The sequence below is a fragment of the Schistocerca gregaria genome, chromosome 1 (assembly GCF_023897955.1).
Source record: "Schistocerca gregaria isolate iqSchGreg1 chromosome 1, iqSchGreg1.2, whole genome shotgun sequence".
NCBI lineage: Eukaryota > Metazoa > Arthropoda > Insecta > Orthoptera > Acrididae > Schistocerca > Schistocerca gregaria.
The window spans coordinates 219,226,864-219,242,879 of record NC_064920.1 but is presented as its reverse complement, the minus strand read 5'-3'; the positions used below and the strand labels follow the sequence as shown (position 1 = coordinate 219,242,879).

At 39.2% G+C, this 16,016-nt stretch overlaps 1 protein-coding gene across 4 annotated transcripts in view; it reads right to left on the bottom strand.

Annotated features, from left to right (window-relative positions):
* LOC126337707 (probable Rho GTPase-activating protein CG5521) overlaps positions 1-16,016 on the bottom strand; it is a 275,478-nt gene that overhangs the window by 19,365 nt on the left and 240,097 nt on the right. For all 4 annotated transcript variants that reach the window (XM_050001492.1, XM_050001493.1, XM_050001495.1 and 1 more), the window contains 2 exons: positions 11,252-11,379; positions 9,378-9,517 (listed from right to left, as the gene is read on the bottom strand). In XM_050001492.1, coding sequence (XP_049857449.1) covers positions 9,378-9,517; positions 11,252-11,379 — 268 coding nt within the window. The remainder of the gene's footprint in view (positions 1-9,377; positions 9,518-11,251; positions 11,380-16,016) is intronic.

Sequence of the window (16,016 nt, the reverse complement as noted above, 5' to 3'; positions counted from 1 at the left end):
TGGATGATGAATAGGAGAAAGGAAGGGTTGGAAACGGGCAACAGGTAAAAGCCAACTAATTTACATATTACCATGATATCATGGTTTTTATTTCTTAAGTGCACATTAAAGTTGTTCTTATTTGGCACCTTTTAAAATTTTTTATAATTTTTCTTGGTCTATCCCCCAGTTAGGTTCCATCCCATGTATACATTTAAAATTTGGGTTCATGTATGCTAGGGGGAGGAGTGTTCCTGGACCTTCAAAATCGGAAAAAGGCTATCAACTTTGCTAAATATTATTTCTAGATGACAAATCAATACCCAATGAAGGTGGTTTTCTTCTTTAGCCCCTTAACTGAATGCATTCTCATGTCATAAACTGACCTGGTTGGGAGATGTAATTGGTCAGTTATCCTAAGACAGGAGAAAAGGGCCTAGCAAGCTGAGCAGTTCAGTTTTATGGCAAAACTCAGACCACCCCAATAGCCTTTCACTTTCAAGAGGTAGGTAGCAGTCAAAGCAAGGAGAATGTCATAATCACCAATTCATCAATGGAAGAAAGTTTACTTGCTTTAGTATTACTCCCATGAAATATACCTGTCAGACAAATGTTACAGGGTTTCTTCTATAATATGGAAGTGTGTCTATTAACTTTACATCAAAGTACCACACTATCTGTGCATGAAGTGATGATTTATTGGGAAAAAGCCTGAATACTGGCACAGGAGCTGAAAAATGGGGTATCAAAACTGGAAGTTTCACATCAACAATAGAGGCAACTAAAAGAATGCTGAAAGATTGTCAGATGATAAGCGAAAAGAAACAGATTTTGCTTATAAACTAGATGCTGTTTTTGACACAGCTCATGCTAATGCATAAACAGTTTTTGATCGCCTAATAATTGGAAGAACAGTCAGGGTTCATGCAAGGAATACATTATCAGCAATTTGAGAAAGAGAGAAAACCATACGAGTGAGAAGAGGTGGCTGAGAAGATAAATGTTATAACAGGAAAGAAAAACCAACTACTCATTCAGTGTTGTGAATTTTAATTATACATATTTCAGCCATATAAATTGCTATCCTTCAGATCTTTCTTCTAATTTTTCGTTCAACTGCCTTGTTGTACAGGTGACGGCAAGTTCCAGTAGTGTTGAATTGGAGTTACTTGATTTTGAGGAAGCTCTGGAAACATATACTATCTCAAAAATTCAATCACCACAGTGTAAAAAAAGAGACGAGGATGTCAAGTATAAATGATTGCCAAATCTCTCTCTGTGTACCAGGGCCTACCCATCACACATGGTGGATGACAGAAGTCCTTTACTGCTTGAAAATGTGTGTGTTCTGGGATGAATTTGAATTATCACTACAAGAAAAGAAGACATTTTGTGATATTTTTATTTTTCTTGTCAGAATATATGTTGAAGTGTGGTTTTCTGCTCCTAAGGCAGCCAAAGCACTACATATGGATTTCAGCTTTTGAAGTTTTATAAATACCTGGTTATCAACTGTGGAGTATATCTCACACAACTTCACACAAGATGAATTTCATTTATGGTACATGTCCTCTCAATCTGTTACGTATGCATTTTTTGTTCTTAATTTGTCTTCCAATTCAAAATGAACATGGTTAGTGAACCAAATGATGAGGCAGAAACATAAGACACATTAAAACAGATCAAGCAGGAATCCACCAAATCCCAAAAATCATCAGTAACAGAATCAAACTGTATGTTTCAAATGAAACATGGCTATATTTTACAATGACTGAATTTGGGTTCCTTAAGACAGACCTTTTGCAGTGGCATGAAACTGAAAGATTACAACAACATTCTAGAACTACAATGAGTCGGCAAAAGAATATCCCTGACAACTGGGAGTGCTGTTGCCACCTTTCAACTGTGAAGTGCAAATGGCTGCAGGCAAAAGCAATAGTCATCATCTCATCCTACTTGCCTCTCAAACATTATATACAGTAGTGTTATAAATTGGATTATTGGAGTTAATACAACAAATAAAAAAGTACGTTGAAGGTAATTTGGTAACTAACTACTCCAGTGTAAGCTTTTTGCCATTAAAAAAATCCATACTATTTCTTTTACTTTGATTTTAAAGCACAGGCTAGGCACAGAGCTTTCCCCTTCCTATAGAGTCCACATTACACACAACTTATCATTTTGTGCAATCACACCAAATTAGGAGGCAGTACGAAGAAAAAAAATCAAACTTAAAAAATAAGAGCCATACTAGTGTAGACATATGTTGTCACTGTATTTAGATTGTAAAATCTATGACTGAGCTGCTGACAGTATAATAAAGACCCTTACAGTATCACATTTTCCCAACACAAAGCTGTAAAATTAAGGAAGTAACTTCACTGTTCATAAATATACAGCAATCATCAGAGGATGAGCTGTCTCAGTTTAAGAGCCAGTAAGCAACAAAATAAAATATTTAAATATTACACCAATTTAATGGCTTAGAGCTACATTCCCTTTGATGCCTCAAACTATACCACATTGTATATACTGTCTACGAGGAGTACGAGGAAGGGGAAGAATAAGAAGAAGAAGAAGAAGAAGAAGAAGAACAAGAAGAAGAAGAAGTGTTTATCCTAAGCCCATGCATACACACCGATATCTTCGTGCATCAAGTTGTCCTCCATCATACCAACACAATGGGGTCCTAAGTACATTGGTATAAAGAGCTTGTGCCATCTCAGATGAAGATAGTTTGGCACAAGAACTGGATCATCTAAAAGTTGTGTTCAAGCAGAATAGACAATCGGATCTGTCGTGGTCTACTGATTGGACCTTTGGCGGTACCAACAGAAGATACAAGGAGATCGGTAGCAGTCCTACCTTTTGCAGAAAGCATATCTTCAAAGCTAGGAAGAATTTTAAAGAAATTTGATAATAACAGTGTATTCCATCTGCCAGCTAAGACTAGTGCTCTGCTGGGCTCAATGAAGGATGATTCGGGTTTAAGGAAGCCCGGTGTCTACAAAATTCCCTGCCATTGTGGAAAAGACTATTTTGGACCAATGATTTGTGCAGTCCAGGATCAATGCATGGAGCACCATTGTCACATGTGTTTATTTCAGCCAGAAAAATCTGCAGTTGTGGAACATTGTCTTACTGATGGACATAAAATGTTGTACAATGAAACACAATGGGTTGACCCTGTATGGTGTTACTGGGACAGTATAGTGAAATCCAGCTATCTGACAATATTAGAAACAGAGATGAAGGGTATCCTTTAGGTAAGAGTTGGAATCCTGTTTTGTTTGACATTAAAAAACAACGATCTTTGTTTCGGTCACGAAAAGTTGTTAATAGTGTTTGATATTGATTTATTATTTCTGTGAGTTTTCACCACCAGTGGGCTGTTGTGCCTTGCACTAGAGGGCAGTTATGTTCGTGCACTCATGGTGGACCTACGGGCAGTGTATGAAGGAGCCGCCGTGGCATGTTTGATTACAGTTCTGGTGTGTTAGTGTGATAGCTTACTCACCTGAAAATGGTGGCCAGTGGACTTCCAAAATATTGTGTCAAGTGAAGATATGTTTCGGCTGGAGACCCGATTTGAATATCATCAATTACTATGGCAGAAAAGTTTATGGAGCCACACCAAAACCCTCTATGGACAGGACATGTTTGAACTTGTAAGGAAGTTTGATGAAGTTCGTAAGAAAAAGGGAAAGTTGCTGCCGCTCTTGCTTTTCTGCTGAGGTGCATGAATGAAGGTGTAATACCTAAATTTGCCAAAACTGTTCATTACGTTGTGACAAAAATGGCCAACAATATTAAGAAGTGGGCTAGTTTTGCCTTAGTAAGGGAGTTGATTCGTCTTACACGTAGACAAGTGCACCTCATACCCAAGGATTTATTTTATTTTCATTTGGAAGTTTCAGCATTGCTGTCTGCTGCATCCTGGGCAATATTAGACTGGGTCCATGCAAAAACACCATCAGTACACAATCTTTGAAGTCTCAGCGGCTTTCTTCTCAGTCTATAATAATAGATGATAACACCTGTTGATATGTCATGATTAATCTTGCAACCAAACAACTGGATGATGCTACGCTGGCAGTATTGGAAAAGGTATTAAATTTTGCTCCTACACCCAGGAATTTCCCATTATGGAATTCATTTCCACCATTGAACAAGCGGCATCCAGTTTTCCCGACAATCTGGCTGGTGAAGTTAGACAAGAGGTCTCACATATATTGTGTCAGATACCACCTCTGTGAAGTAACATCTCATGTGAAAGAGCTGTGATACAGTCCTTCAGAGAAGACCTGGATTTAGTAATTCTACCAGCAGGCAAGGGTATTGCAATGATGATTCTTTTGCAAGGATGATTATGTGGGTAAAGTGGATCTTTTGCTTGCAGACTCAGTATACCAGAGATTACAGAACGATCCACCTGAACGTACAAAATGCACGACGCTTTCTCTTTTGAAGAAGAGTTCATTATCTGATGATGTTCTTAAAGAACTTCGACCTGATGATAAAGTCTTGCTGAGATTATACGGCTTCCCTAAGGTACGCAAGCAAGCAGTTCCTCTTCATCTTATTGTTAGCAATTTGGGCACTCCTACTCACAACTTAGCTATATACACTCCTGGAAATGGAAAAAAGAACACATTGACACCGGTGTGTCAGACCCACCATACTTGCTCCGGACACTGCGAGAGGGCTGTACAAGCAATGATCACACGCACGGCACAGCGGACACACCAGGAACCGCTGTGTTGGCTGTCAAATGGCGCTAGCTGCGCAGCATTTGTGCACCGCCGCCGTCAGTGTCAGCCAGTTTGCCGTGGCATACGGAGCTCCATCGCAGTCTTTAACACTGGTAGCATGCCGCGACAGCGTGGACGTGAACCGTATGTGCAGTTGACGGACGTTGAGCGAGGGCGTATAGCGGGCATGCGGGAGTCCGGGTGAACGTACCGCCGAATTGCTCAACACGTGGGGCGTGAGGTCTCCACAGTACATCGATGTTGTCGCCAGTGATCGGCGGAAGGCGCACGTGCCCGTCGACCTGGGACCGGACCGCAGCGATGCACAGATGGACGCCAAGACCGTAGGATCCTAAGCAGTGCCGTAGGGGACTGCACCGCCACTTCCCAGAAAATTAGGGACACTATTGCTCCTGGGGTATCGGCGAGGACCATTCGCAACCGTCTCCATGAAGCTGGGCTACGGTCCCGCACACCGTTAGGCCGTCTTCCGCTCACGCCCCAACATCGTGCAGCCTGCCTCCAGTGGTGTCGCGACAGGCGTGAATGGAGGGACGAATGGAGACGTGTCGTCTTCAGCGATGAGAGTCGCTTCTGCCTTGGTGCCAATGATGGTCGTATGCGTGTTTGGCGCCGTGCAGGTGAGCGCCACAATCAGGACTGCATACGACCGAGGCACACAGGGCCAACACCCGGCATCATGGTGTGGGGAGCAATCTCCTACACTAGCCGTACACCTCTGGTGATCATCGAGGGGACACTGAATAGTGCACGGTACATCCAAACCGTCATCGAACCAATCGTTCTACCATTCCTAGACCGACAAGGGAACTTGCTGTTCCAACAGGACAATGCACGTCCGCATGTATCCCGTGCCACCCAACGTGCTCTAGAAGTTGTAAATCAACTACCCTGGCCAGCAAGATCTCCGGATCTGTCCCCCATTGAGCATGTTTGGGACTGGATGAAGCGTTGTCTCACGCGGTCTGCACGTCCAGCACGAATGCTGGTCCAACTGAGGCGCCAGGTGGAAATGGCATGGCAAGCCGTTCCACAGGACTACATCCAGCATCTCTACGATCGTCTCCATGGGAGAATAGCAGCCTGCATTGCTGCGAAAGGTGGATATACACTGTACTAGTGCCGACATTGTGCATGCTCTGTTGCCTGTGTCTATGTGCCTGTGGTTCTGTCAGTGTGATCATGTGATGTATCTGACTCCAGGAACGTGTCAATAAAGTTTCCCCTTCCTGGGACAATGAATTCACGGTGTTCTTATTTCAATTTCCAGGAGTGTATTTAGCATCCATTCTCAGTTCCCATGTCGGAAAATGCGAATATCATATTTCCAATTCTCTGGTGTTTATTCAGCATTTGAAGTCTTTGTGTCTCAGTCCCATGGATTTGTTCATTAGTTTTGATGTTGTGTCTCTTTTTACCTGAGTTTGTCTTGAAGATTCTTTGCAGTTAATTGGTGAAAAATTGGACAGAGAAACAACTAAGGTTTGTTGCCATGTATTGACATCAATATATTTTTTATTTAATGACTACAACTTTGAACAAAGTGACAGAGTGGCTATGGGGAGTCCATTATCTCCCATAGTCGCCAATTTGTTATGGAAGATTTTGAGGACATGGCACTCAAGACGGCGTTCTTGAAACCAACATATTTTTGGACGATTAGGAGGGATGATCTGGATCATTTTAATTGTTTGCATCCCAATATTAAGTTCACGAACGAAGTTGCAAATGATGGAAAACTTCCATTTTTAGATGTCTTGGTGTACTGGAGGGTCATTAGGACACAGTGTTTATTGTAAGTCTATGTATATGAATCGATATCTTCATGCATCAAGTTGTCGTCCATCGTACCAACGTAATGGGGTTCTACGTGCTTTGGTAAAAAGAGCTTATGCCACATCAGATGCAGACAGTTTGGCACAGGAACTGGATCATCTAAAAGCTGTGTTCAAGTAGAATGGTTGTACCAATCCGCCATGCTCTACAGACTGGACCTTTGTGGGAGCCAACAGAAGGTACTAGCACACAAGTGGTGTTCCTACCTTTTGTGGGAAGCATATCTTCAAAACTGGGAAGAATTTTAAAGAAATTTTATATTAAAAAAGTATTCTGTTTGCCAGCTAAGACTAGAGCTTTGCAGGGCTCAGTGAAGGGTGATTTGGGTTTGAGGAGCCCAGTGTCTACAAAACTCCCTGCCGTTGTGGGAAAGCCTATTTTGGACAAATGATTCATGTGGTCCAGGATCCATGCATGGAGCACCATTGCCACACATTTATTTCAGCCAGAAATATCTGCAGTTGTGGAACTTTATCTTACTGACTTACTGATGGGCCTAAAATGTTGTACGATGAGACACAATGGGTTGCCCCTGCATCATGTTATTGGGACAGTGTAGTGAAATCCAGCTATCTGACAATATTATAAACAGAGATAAAGGGTATCCTTTAAGTAAGAGATGGAATCCTGTTTTGTTTGACATTAAAAAACAACAGTCTTTGTTTCGGTCACCAAAAGCTGTCAGTAGTGTTTGATATTGATTTATTATTTCTGCGAGCTTTCACCATCGGTGCACTGTTGTGCCTTGCACTAGAGGGCAGTTACATTCCCGCACGCGCAGTGGCCCTATGGGCGGTATGTTAAGGAGCCACTGCGGCACGTTTGATTTCAGTTCCAGTGACTTAGTGCGACGGCTTACTCTCCCGAAGATGGCAGCCTGGTGAACAATCAAAATATTGTGTCAAGATGATGATATTTTCTGACTGGAGACCAAACATGAATAGCAACAGATATTTTTGTTATTCGAAGCATCACATTTTTTGACCTCAGTGCTTTTCCAGAAAGTGATGCTGTATAACATAAGTTTAGTTGTCATACATATTTGAAACATAAGTTCAGATCCATTCTGGAACCTTTTTAAAACATCTAAACTAATGCCTCCCCTCCTTTCCTTTTCACAGGATGCCTTTCATTTTAACATCACATTCAAGAATGTTTTTCTGTTCTTTTCTTTTTTCCTTAGGAATAAAAATATTTGTGCTATGATGCCATGATCAAAGAAATCGATATAATCCTGTTCCACAAAGGTGCAATGACCGATATATTAACTGGGGGACATCATTTGTGAAAATCACGCCATACGGTATGAACATTTCTCAAAATTACACGGGAGTGGAAAACATTGTCCCTTAACAATAGGTATGGAAATTAAGGTATCTTCTAATAATTGGACAAAGGAAGAACCAATAAACTAAGAAGTCTTCATGAATAGAAAAATATAATCAAACTTAGAATTTACAGAGAGGATAAGTGAAATTTTCTGTCAGAAAACACAATACGAGAGACATGAGATTTCTATGTTAAACAGGCATTGTATTGCTTAACTAATCATCAGAATAGGATGGTAAACCAATTTCAGAAAACTTAAATCTAACTGTATGTTTCAATACAATAAATCAATGAATAAATGTGACTTGATACTAACAGTGACATGATGTGTGCAAAAATTCCTGATATGCTATAAATAAGTTTCTCACATATTAGGCATGTATATATTAAACAACTTTATGTACTATGTAATTTTAGTACATACATGCCAAAATTTATCGTTGCCAAGCTTCTACTTTCCTCTTATGCAAGACATTTTAGACAGGTACCATCAAGAAACACTCTGAAATAATGGAGATTTATCATCCGTCACAACAACAATAAGCAATGAGAATTATCTGCTGTTGAAGATGGTGCACAATGGGAGGCTTGATTTATGTTGTACTTGGTTTGAACTATAGCATACAGAAAAGAATTTCTGAAATTTTCACTTTGCTTCATTATACAATTCCAATGATATAAAAATACATAGTTGTGGTGAGACAAATATTTAGCATGGCAGACACTGTGTCCAATACGACTTCCTGCACACAGCTGGTGTCACAAATTCAGCAGTGAAACTGATAGGGCTCTTACTCAGATTTGGCCATTTAGTTTCTCTCTTCTCATTCAATTCTTGTAATATTCCCTCAGGCTATGAAATTTCACTATCATACCTGCCACTCCCTACACCTTTTCCTCTCATTCCTTAAATGTTTCAGACATGTGCTGCTCCTTCCCTAGCCTCCAATGACATGATGGAATGTTATATTTCCCTCTTGGGACTTTTTCTTCCCTCAAGAATTTATTAATTTCAAGTCCTTTTATTTGTGTCTTTGCGGAACACAAGTATTTGTTTGCCAGCCAAATGAGAATGAAATGAAACACGGTACAGAAATATTTCTGGTACTGTAACTCTTGATATTCTGCAACAAATATAATAATTACTGTGCCCTGAAATAATATGATTTAAAGTAAAATATGTAAGAGAAGTTTAGAAATGAGAATATGACCCCCCAGCAGTTTTAAAATCATCCTCATATTTTCCGTCTGGAGACCAAACATGAATATCAATAGATTTTTTTTTTTTTTTTTATTCGAAGCATCACATTTTGGACATCATCTGAATCAATTTAGGATTTTTTTTGGAAGTATTCATGGAGGAAAAAACTAGAGCTTCTCAGTGGTAGCTACACTTGCCTTATATTCTGAAATATTCTAAACATAGCAAACTTAGGGAAAGAAAGAATTGTGTTTAGGTACCTGAGGAACGTGTTGGTCCGCCACAAAAAGGTGATGGTGTTTGCACTGGCGAGTAGACCTGTGCAGCAAACTCCTCAAATGTAGTTGGCTCCCGGTGGTTGCATACTACTGTCTCCAGTGATCTGGAACGTTCTTCATAACTGCAAGGTAGGATGCACATGTAATGATGAATATCAACCGTGGAAATGATGCAAATAAATTTAAAAGCACCAAATTCTAAAATACCTTATGGCCTATTCAACATTTAGATACAAGTGGTAGTCATAAAACTTTAATTTTGTCCTCAAAAATATAGGGTTATATAATTAATTTTCCTTTTCTTTGTCATATATGTCAGCAGTCTGCTACACATTGAAATCCCCACGGCACAGTACTGCATCAAGCCACTAGAGGAGCTAAAACAAAATGGTGCTGCCTGTCTCCATTTTATCACGTACATACAGCAGGCAATTGTGTATAAATCTTCAACACCAAGATCAACCAACAAAAAATATGCTTGGGAGACTGGGATACGCTACTCTGAGCTGTGGGGACCCTCACACAATCAATAGTTATTGCACAATAATACTGTATCTATATATTCCACTGAAATGTGAGGCTAACAACAGTGAAATGATAATGCCCAGTATTTATGCCCGGGACAAATCAGTTAGAACTTTGCCTACATGATGAACATGTCAGCACTTGATGATTTAGATCTTGCATGTGTTGTTATCTCAGTTACCATGTGAGGGGAAAAAGACAGAAAGAAATCAGAACAGGAGTAAAGAGTAGGCAGTGATTGGCAAAAAGTGGCTTGGAAGGCATTCTACCCTTGGACATGCTAACAAGCTACAGAGAATTTGTAGTATAGCCTATCAGAACCTTCTAAGGATGAATGACAAATCTTTCATGAATTGGTGATCTCTGTTACACTTTATGTACACTGAAAGATACTGTTCATATACTGACTGGATATCACTGTCCACAATGCTGGAAGTGATCCACAAACCTGAAAAAAGTAGGATATCATTACTGTAAAGGATCATTGGCAGGTAGTGCTGATATGTGATTTTGCAACAAATAACTTGAGCTTCTCAAATGAACAAATAAGCAGTTGTAGTGTTACTTTTCCTGCACTTAAACTCTTTCACAGAAAGTTTTTACAGCTTATTACTGAAAAAGTATTAAATATGGAATCAAACTACTCCCCTGAATGCACCTCAACATATGAGGCCTTTCATCTGCCTATCCTCATTTATTCATATTTGTATGGTGTCACAGTACGAGATGTTTACATGTGTGCTAATTATGAAGTCTCAGTAGGATCTGCCATGTACTGCACAATATCATCCTTACATGGTACAATATATTGAGCAAGAGTAGACATTTTCAAAGCTCTATAGTCACCTCCTATATATTGTGCAAACAATCAACACCACTGTCATATGAACAATGTTATTGCACAATAGTAAATACTGCTTCATAAATGTTGAGTGTGTGAGGGGACGTTTTGGCCTACACTATACACGTCAAGACCGAAGCAACCATTCTCATAAGCAATATGCACTCAGCACTGATTTGGTTACTGCAGAGGAGTATGGATGTTTGCATTTCAAGACAATGGAATCCATTACATTATTTGAAGCTGTTTATGGTCAGTTTTAGAATTTAGTGGTCACACACAACTGTAATTATTTATCATATACAGTACCAAATTCCTGAACTGGGAGGGTCTTTTAATCCACACAATGGGACTGTGTTTCTTATGATCATTTACTCCTATAGCATTTTTACAATTTGTGTTTCAATATTATTATGTTCATACAAGACCAAAGAAAATTGAAAGTTCCCATAAATATTACACTATTCAACTGAAGAAAGAAATAACTCACTAATTCTGGTAAAAAGGAAGCATACTCCGCTTGGCACGACTGGCACTAATTGCAGATGCTCTCACCAAGCCCGGAAGCACTTTACTGTCAACTATTGCTTCATTGAAGAGTGGTCCAAAGTATGGAACCTGGAACACAGTGAAGTAATATTAGCTGAAATACAACTTAATATTAAACTTAAAGGAGTAAGTATTATGTAGAAACTGAATTAAAGAATGTAAGTTTCCCACCACTTGCTACATGGTATTGCTAATACACACTGAATAGCTAAGCAGTGTTGTTCTAACTGTAGGCTCAGTTTCAGTTAGTGAGGCAAGATATGTGTAATATGCAACAGAAACTGTATTTTGCATTGTAGTATGCAGGATTTAAATGTATAAGTGTATTGTAACTGAAAAATGTTACATCCAGCAGAAAATGTTCTAGAATAGCATTTATGAAATTGTGATCCATGGAACGTGAAGGTTCTGTGAAACAAGTGCCTTTTTCATAAAATTCAGTAAAAATCAATGCCTCTACAAAATTTTAAAAACAGAATAACAACCAAACCTCACTTCCACTTAATTTGGATAGTCTACAAATATGAGTGTGGAAAATGCTGTATTTGTCAAACACCATCAGGTGGCTAATTCAACTACAAGATAATGATTAACAATGCACGATTGTAGCAGGTCATTCAAACCACAACCTTTCTCCATCTTTCACACTACACCTGCATCCAAAGCAGTCCATATCACTGAACCATCTGTCATCAGAAAGGTAAGCCATATGTGTTTTGTGACCTTAATGCACATATATCAAGAAAAATCTGTTTGTTTGTTTGTTTGTTTGTTATAAACAAAATTACAGTCTTATTCCTAACTTGAAAAAACTGTACCCTAATTGTTGTTGTTGTTGTTGTTGTTGGTGGTGGTGGTGGTGCCTTCAGTTCAAAGATTGGTTTCAATCAACTCTCTATGTTAGCCCATCCTGTGCAAGCCTGTTCATCCCTGTGTAGCTACAGCAATCAATGTAAATTTGAAACTGCTTACTTTATTCATCTTTCATGGCAATTTTAGCCCACACACTTTTCTCCATTATCAAATTGAAAATTCATTGATGCCTCAGGAGTTGCACTACCAATGGATCCCTTCTTTTAGTCACGTTGTGTCAACAATTTCTTGTTTCTCCAATTGAGCTTAGTACCACTAATTTGTTATCCTATCTACTCATCAATCTTCTACAGTATCTCATTTCAAGAGCTTCTATTCTCCTCTTGTCTGAACTGATTATTGATCACGTTTCACTTCCATAAAAGGCTACATTCCTGACAAATACCTTCAGAAAAGACTTGCTAACAATTAAATTGATATTATATGATAAACTCCACTTTTTCAGAAATACTTTCCTTACTATTGCCACTCTGCATTTTATATTCTACCTCCTTCTGCCATCATCAGTTACTTTGCTGCCTAAATAGTAAATCTCCTCTACTACTTTTAGTGTCTCATTTCCTAATCTAATTCCCTCAGCATTGCCCAATATAACTTTACTACATTCTGTATCTACATAAATGTAAATATTCCACAAGTCGCCATATGGCACATGACAGAAGGTAACCTGGTATCACTACTAGTCATTTCTTTTCCTGTTCCACACACAAATGGAGCGAGAAAAAAAACAGCCGTATTTTTGCTATGATGACTCTAATGTTCCTTATATTACCTAAACGTGCCTTACATGAAATGTATGTTGGTGACACTAGAAACATTCTGACATCAAGTTCAAATACCAGGTCCCTGAACTTTCTCAATAGTGTTTCGTGAAAAGAACATCACCTTCCCTCCATGGATCCTCATTTGAATTCATGAAGCATCTCTGTTCAGTTCATGTGTTGATTGAACCTACCGTTAACCAATATAACAGCACATTTCTGTATTGTTGATGTTCATCTTATAATCTTCTTTTAAGGCACTAACCAACCCATTCAACTTCTCTTCCAAGTCCTTTGCCACCTCTGAGAGAATTTCAGTATCTTCTACAAATCTTATCATTTTTATTTATCTTCCTAAACTTTGAATTCCTTTTCCGCATATCTGCTTTATTTTCTTCAAATCTTTCCCAATGGGCTGTTTGAATAACATGAGGGATAGGTTACAACTCTGCTCCGACCCTTTCTCACCCACTGCTTTCCTTAAAAACCCTTGAAACTTTTACAACTAAAGTCTGGTTTACGTACAAGTTGTAAATAATTTTTTGGTCCTTGAATTTTAGCTTCAAAATTTCACAAAGCAGAATCCAGTCAACACTGTCAAAAGCTTTCTCTAAATCTTCAAGTGGTATAAATGTAGGTCTGTTTTCCTTCAAGCTATCTCCTAGGGTAAGTCATATGGTAGGTACTGCTTCACATGTTCTTTCATTTCTTTGGAATACAAACTAATCCTTCCTGAGGTTGGCTTCTACCAGTTTTTCCATACTGCTGCAAATAATTTCTATCAATATTTTGCCGTTATGACTTATCAGATGGATGGTTCGGTAGTATTCACAACTGTCAGCACCTGTCTTCTTGGAAATTAAAATTACTTCTACTTCCTGAAGTCTGAGTGTGTTTTGCCTGTCTCGTACATCTAGCACACCAAATGGAATAGTTTTATTGTGGCTTGCTATGCCATGGATATCAGCAGTTCTGACATAATATTGTGTATTCCAGAGATTTCGTTTCCCCTTACATTTTTCTGTGCTCTGTTGAATTCTTTTCACAGCTACCAAATTTCCTAAATTATCTTCACCTATTTTCTCTTCTCTTTCAATAATATTGTCTTGAAATTTGTGTCCTTTATAGAGATCCTCTACATATTCCTTCCATGTTTCAGCTTTTCCTTTGTTACAGATGCTTCTCTTTTCTGTAAGGGTCACTGTAATTTGCCAATAAGCCTCATCTCTCTTTCCCCTAGTTACGCATTTCTCTAAAGGCCACAAATTTTACAGTAAGTCTCATCTATCTTTCCCCTAGTTATGCATACTTCTACAGCCTTTCATTCATCCTCTGGCCATTCCTTCTAAACCAGTTTGCGCTTTCTGTCAGTCTCAGTTTTTAAAGCCTGCACTGGCTTTGGCCACTTCATTTGGCTTATTTTTATATTATCTCCTTTCATTAATTAAAATCAATATATCTTCTGTCATCCAGGACTCTCTGCTCAGCACAGTCTTTTTACATATGGGATCCTCTACTGTCTTCCCAATTTCATCTCTCAAAATTACCAATTAATTTTTTATTGCTTTCTTTTTCCCTGTTTGAATTCAACATTACCTATTGCTCCCTCTTAAACTACAAACAACCTTCGGTTCCTTTAATTTATCCACGTCCCATATCCTCACTTTCCTACCATTTCCCAATTATTCACTTTTTCTCTACAGCTCATAACCAATAAATTAAGATCAGAGTCCAAATTTGCCCATGGAAATGTCTCACAGTTTAAAATCTGACTCTTAAACCTCTGTCTTACCACTATTCACTGTGGTGGCAAAAGTCATGGGAGAGTGATATGCACATTGGCAGAAGGTGGTAATATTTGATACACAAAGTACAGAAGGTCAGGGCATTGATGGAGCTTTAATTTGTACACAGGTGAGTATGGTCACAATGATGGGAATTAACAGACTTTTAACACAGAGTTGTAGTTGGGGCTAGACACGTGGAATATTCCGCTTTGGAAATCATTTGGGAATTCAATATTCTGAGATCCACAGTGTCAAGAATGTGCCAAGACTATCAAATTTTTGGCATTACTTCTCTCCATGGACAACACAGTGGCTGACGACCTACACTTAACAGCTGAGAGAAGTGGTGTAGAGTTTTCGTGCTAACAGACAAACAACACTGTGTGACAGCAGAAATCAATGTTGGACGTACAACAAATGTACCAGTTAGCACTGTGGCAAAATTTGATGTTAATGGGCTATGGCAGTAGATGACTGATATGAGTGCCTTTGCTAGCAGCACGACATCACCTGCAGTGCCTCTCCTGGGCTCATGACCATACTGTCTGGACACTAGACAACTGCGACCTGGTCGTATGAGTCCCGTTTTCAGTTGGTAAGAGCTGATGGCAGGGATTGAGCGTGATGTACCATGAAACCATGGACACAAGTTGTCAACTATGCAAACTGGTGATGGCTCCTTAATGGTGGGGTTGTGTTTACATGGAATGGACTGGGTCCTCTGGTCCAACTGAACTGATCGTTGCCTGGAAATGGTTATGTCAGGGTATTTGGTGTCCATTTGCAGCTGTTCTGGGACTTCATGTCTCCCAACAATTATGACATTTTTACGGATGAGAAAGCACCATCTTAGAACATTCTGGACAAACTGAGTGAATGATTTGGCCATCCAGATCACCTGACATGAATCCTATCGAACATTTATGGGACATAATCAAGAGGTCAGTCCTTCATAAAATCTGGCACTAGAGATACTTTCGCAATTAGGGATGGCTATGTTCAATATTTCTGCAGGGGACTTCAAATGACTTGTTGAGTTCATGCCACATCGATCTGCTGCAATACACTGGGCAAAAGGAGGTCCCGACACAATATTAGCACTTTTGTAACTTCAGCGTATAATCAATCTGTAACCTATGATCTGTAAGCAATTTAGTATTGGAGGGCAGTGTGGAGGGTAAAAATAGTAGAGGGAGACCAAGGGATGAGTACACTAAACAGATTCAGAAGGATGTACGTTGGAGTAGGTACTGGGAGATGAAGCTTGCACAAGATAGATTAGCAT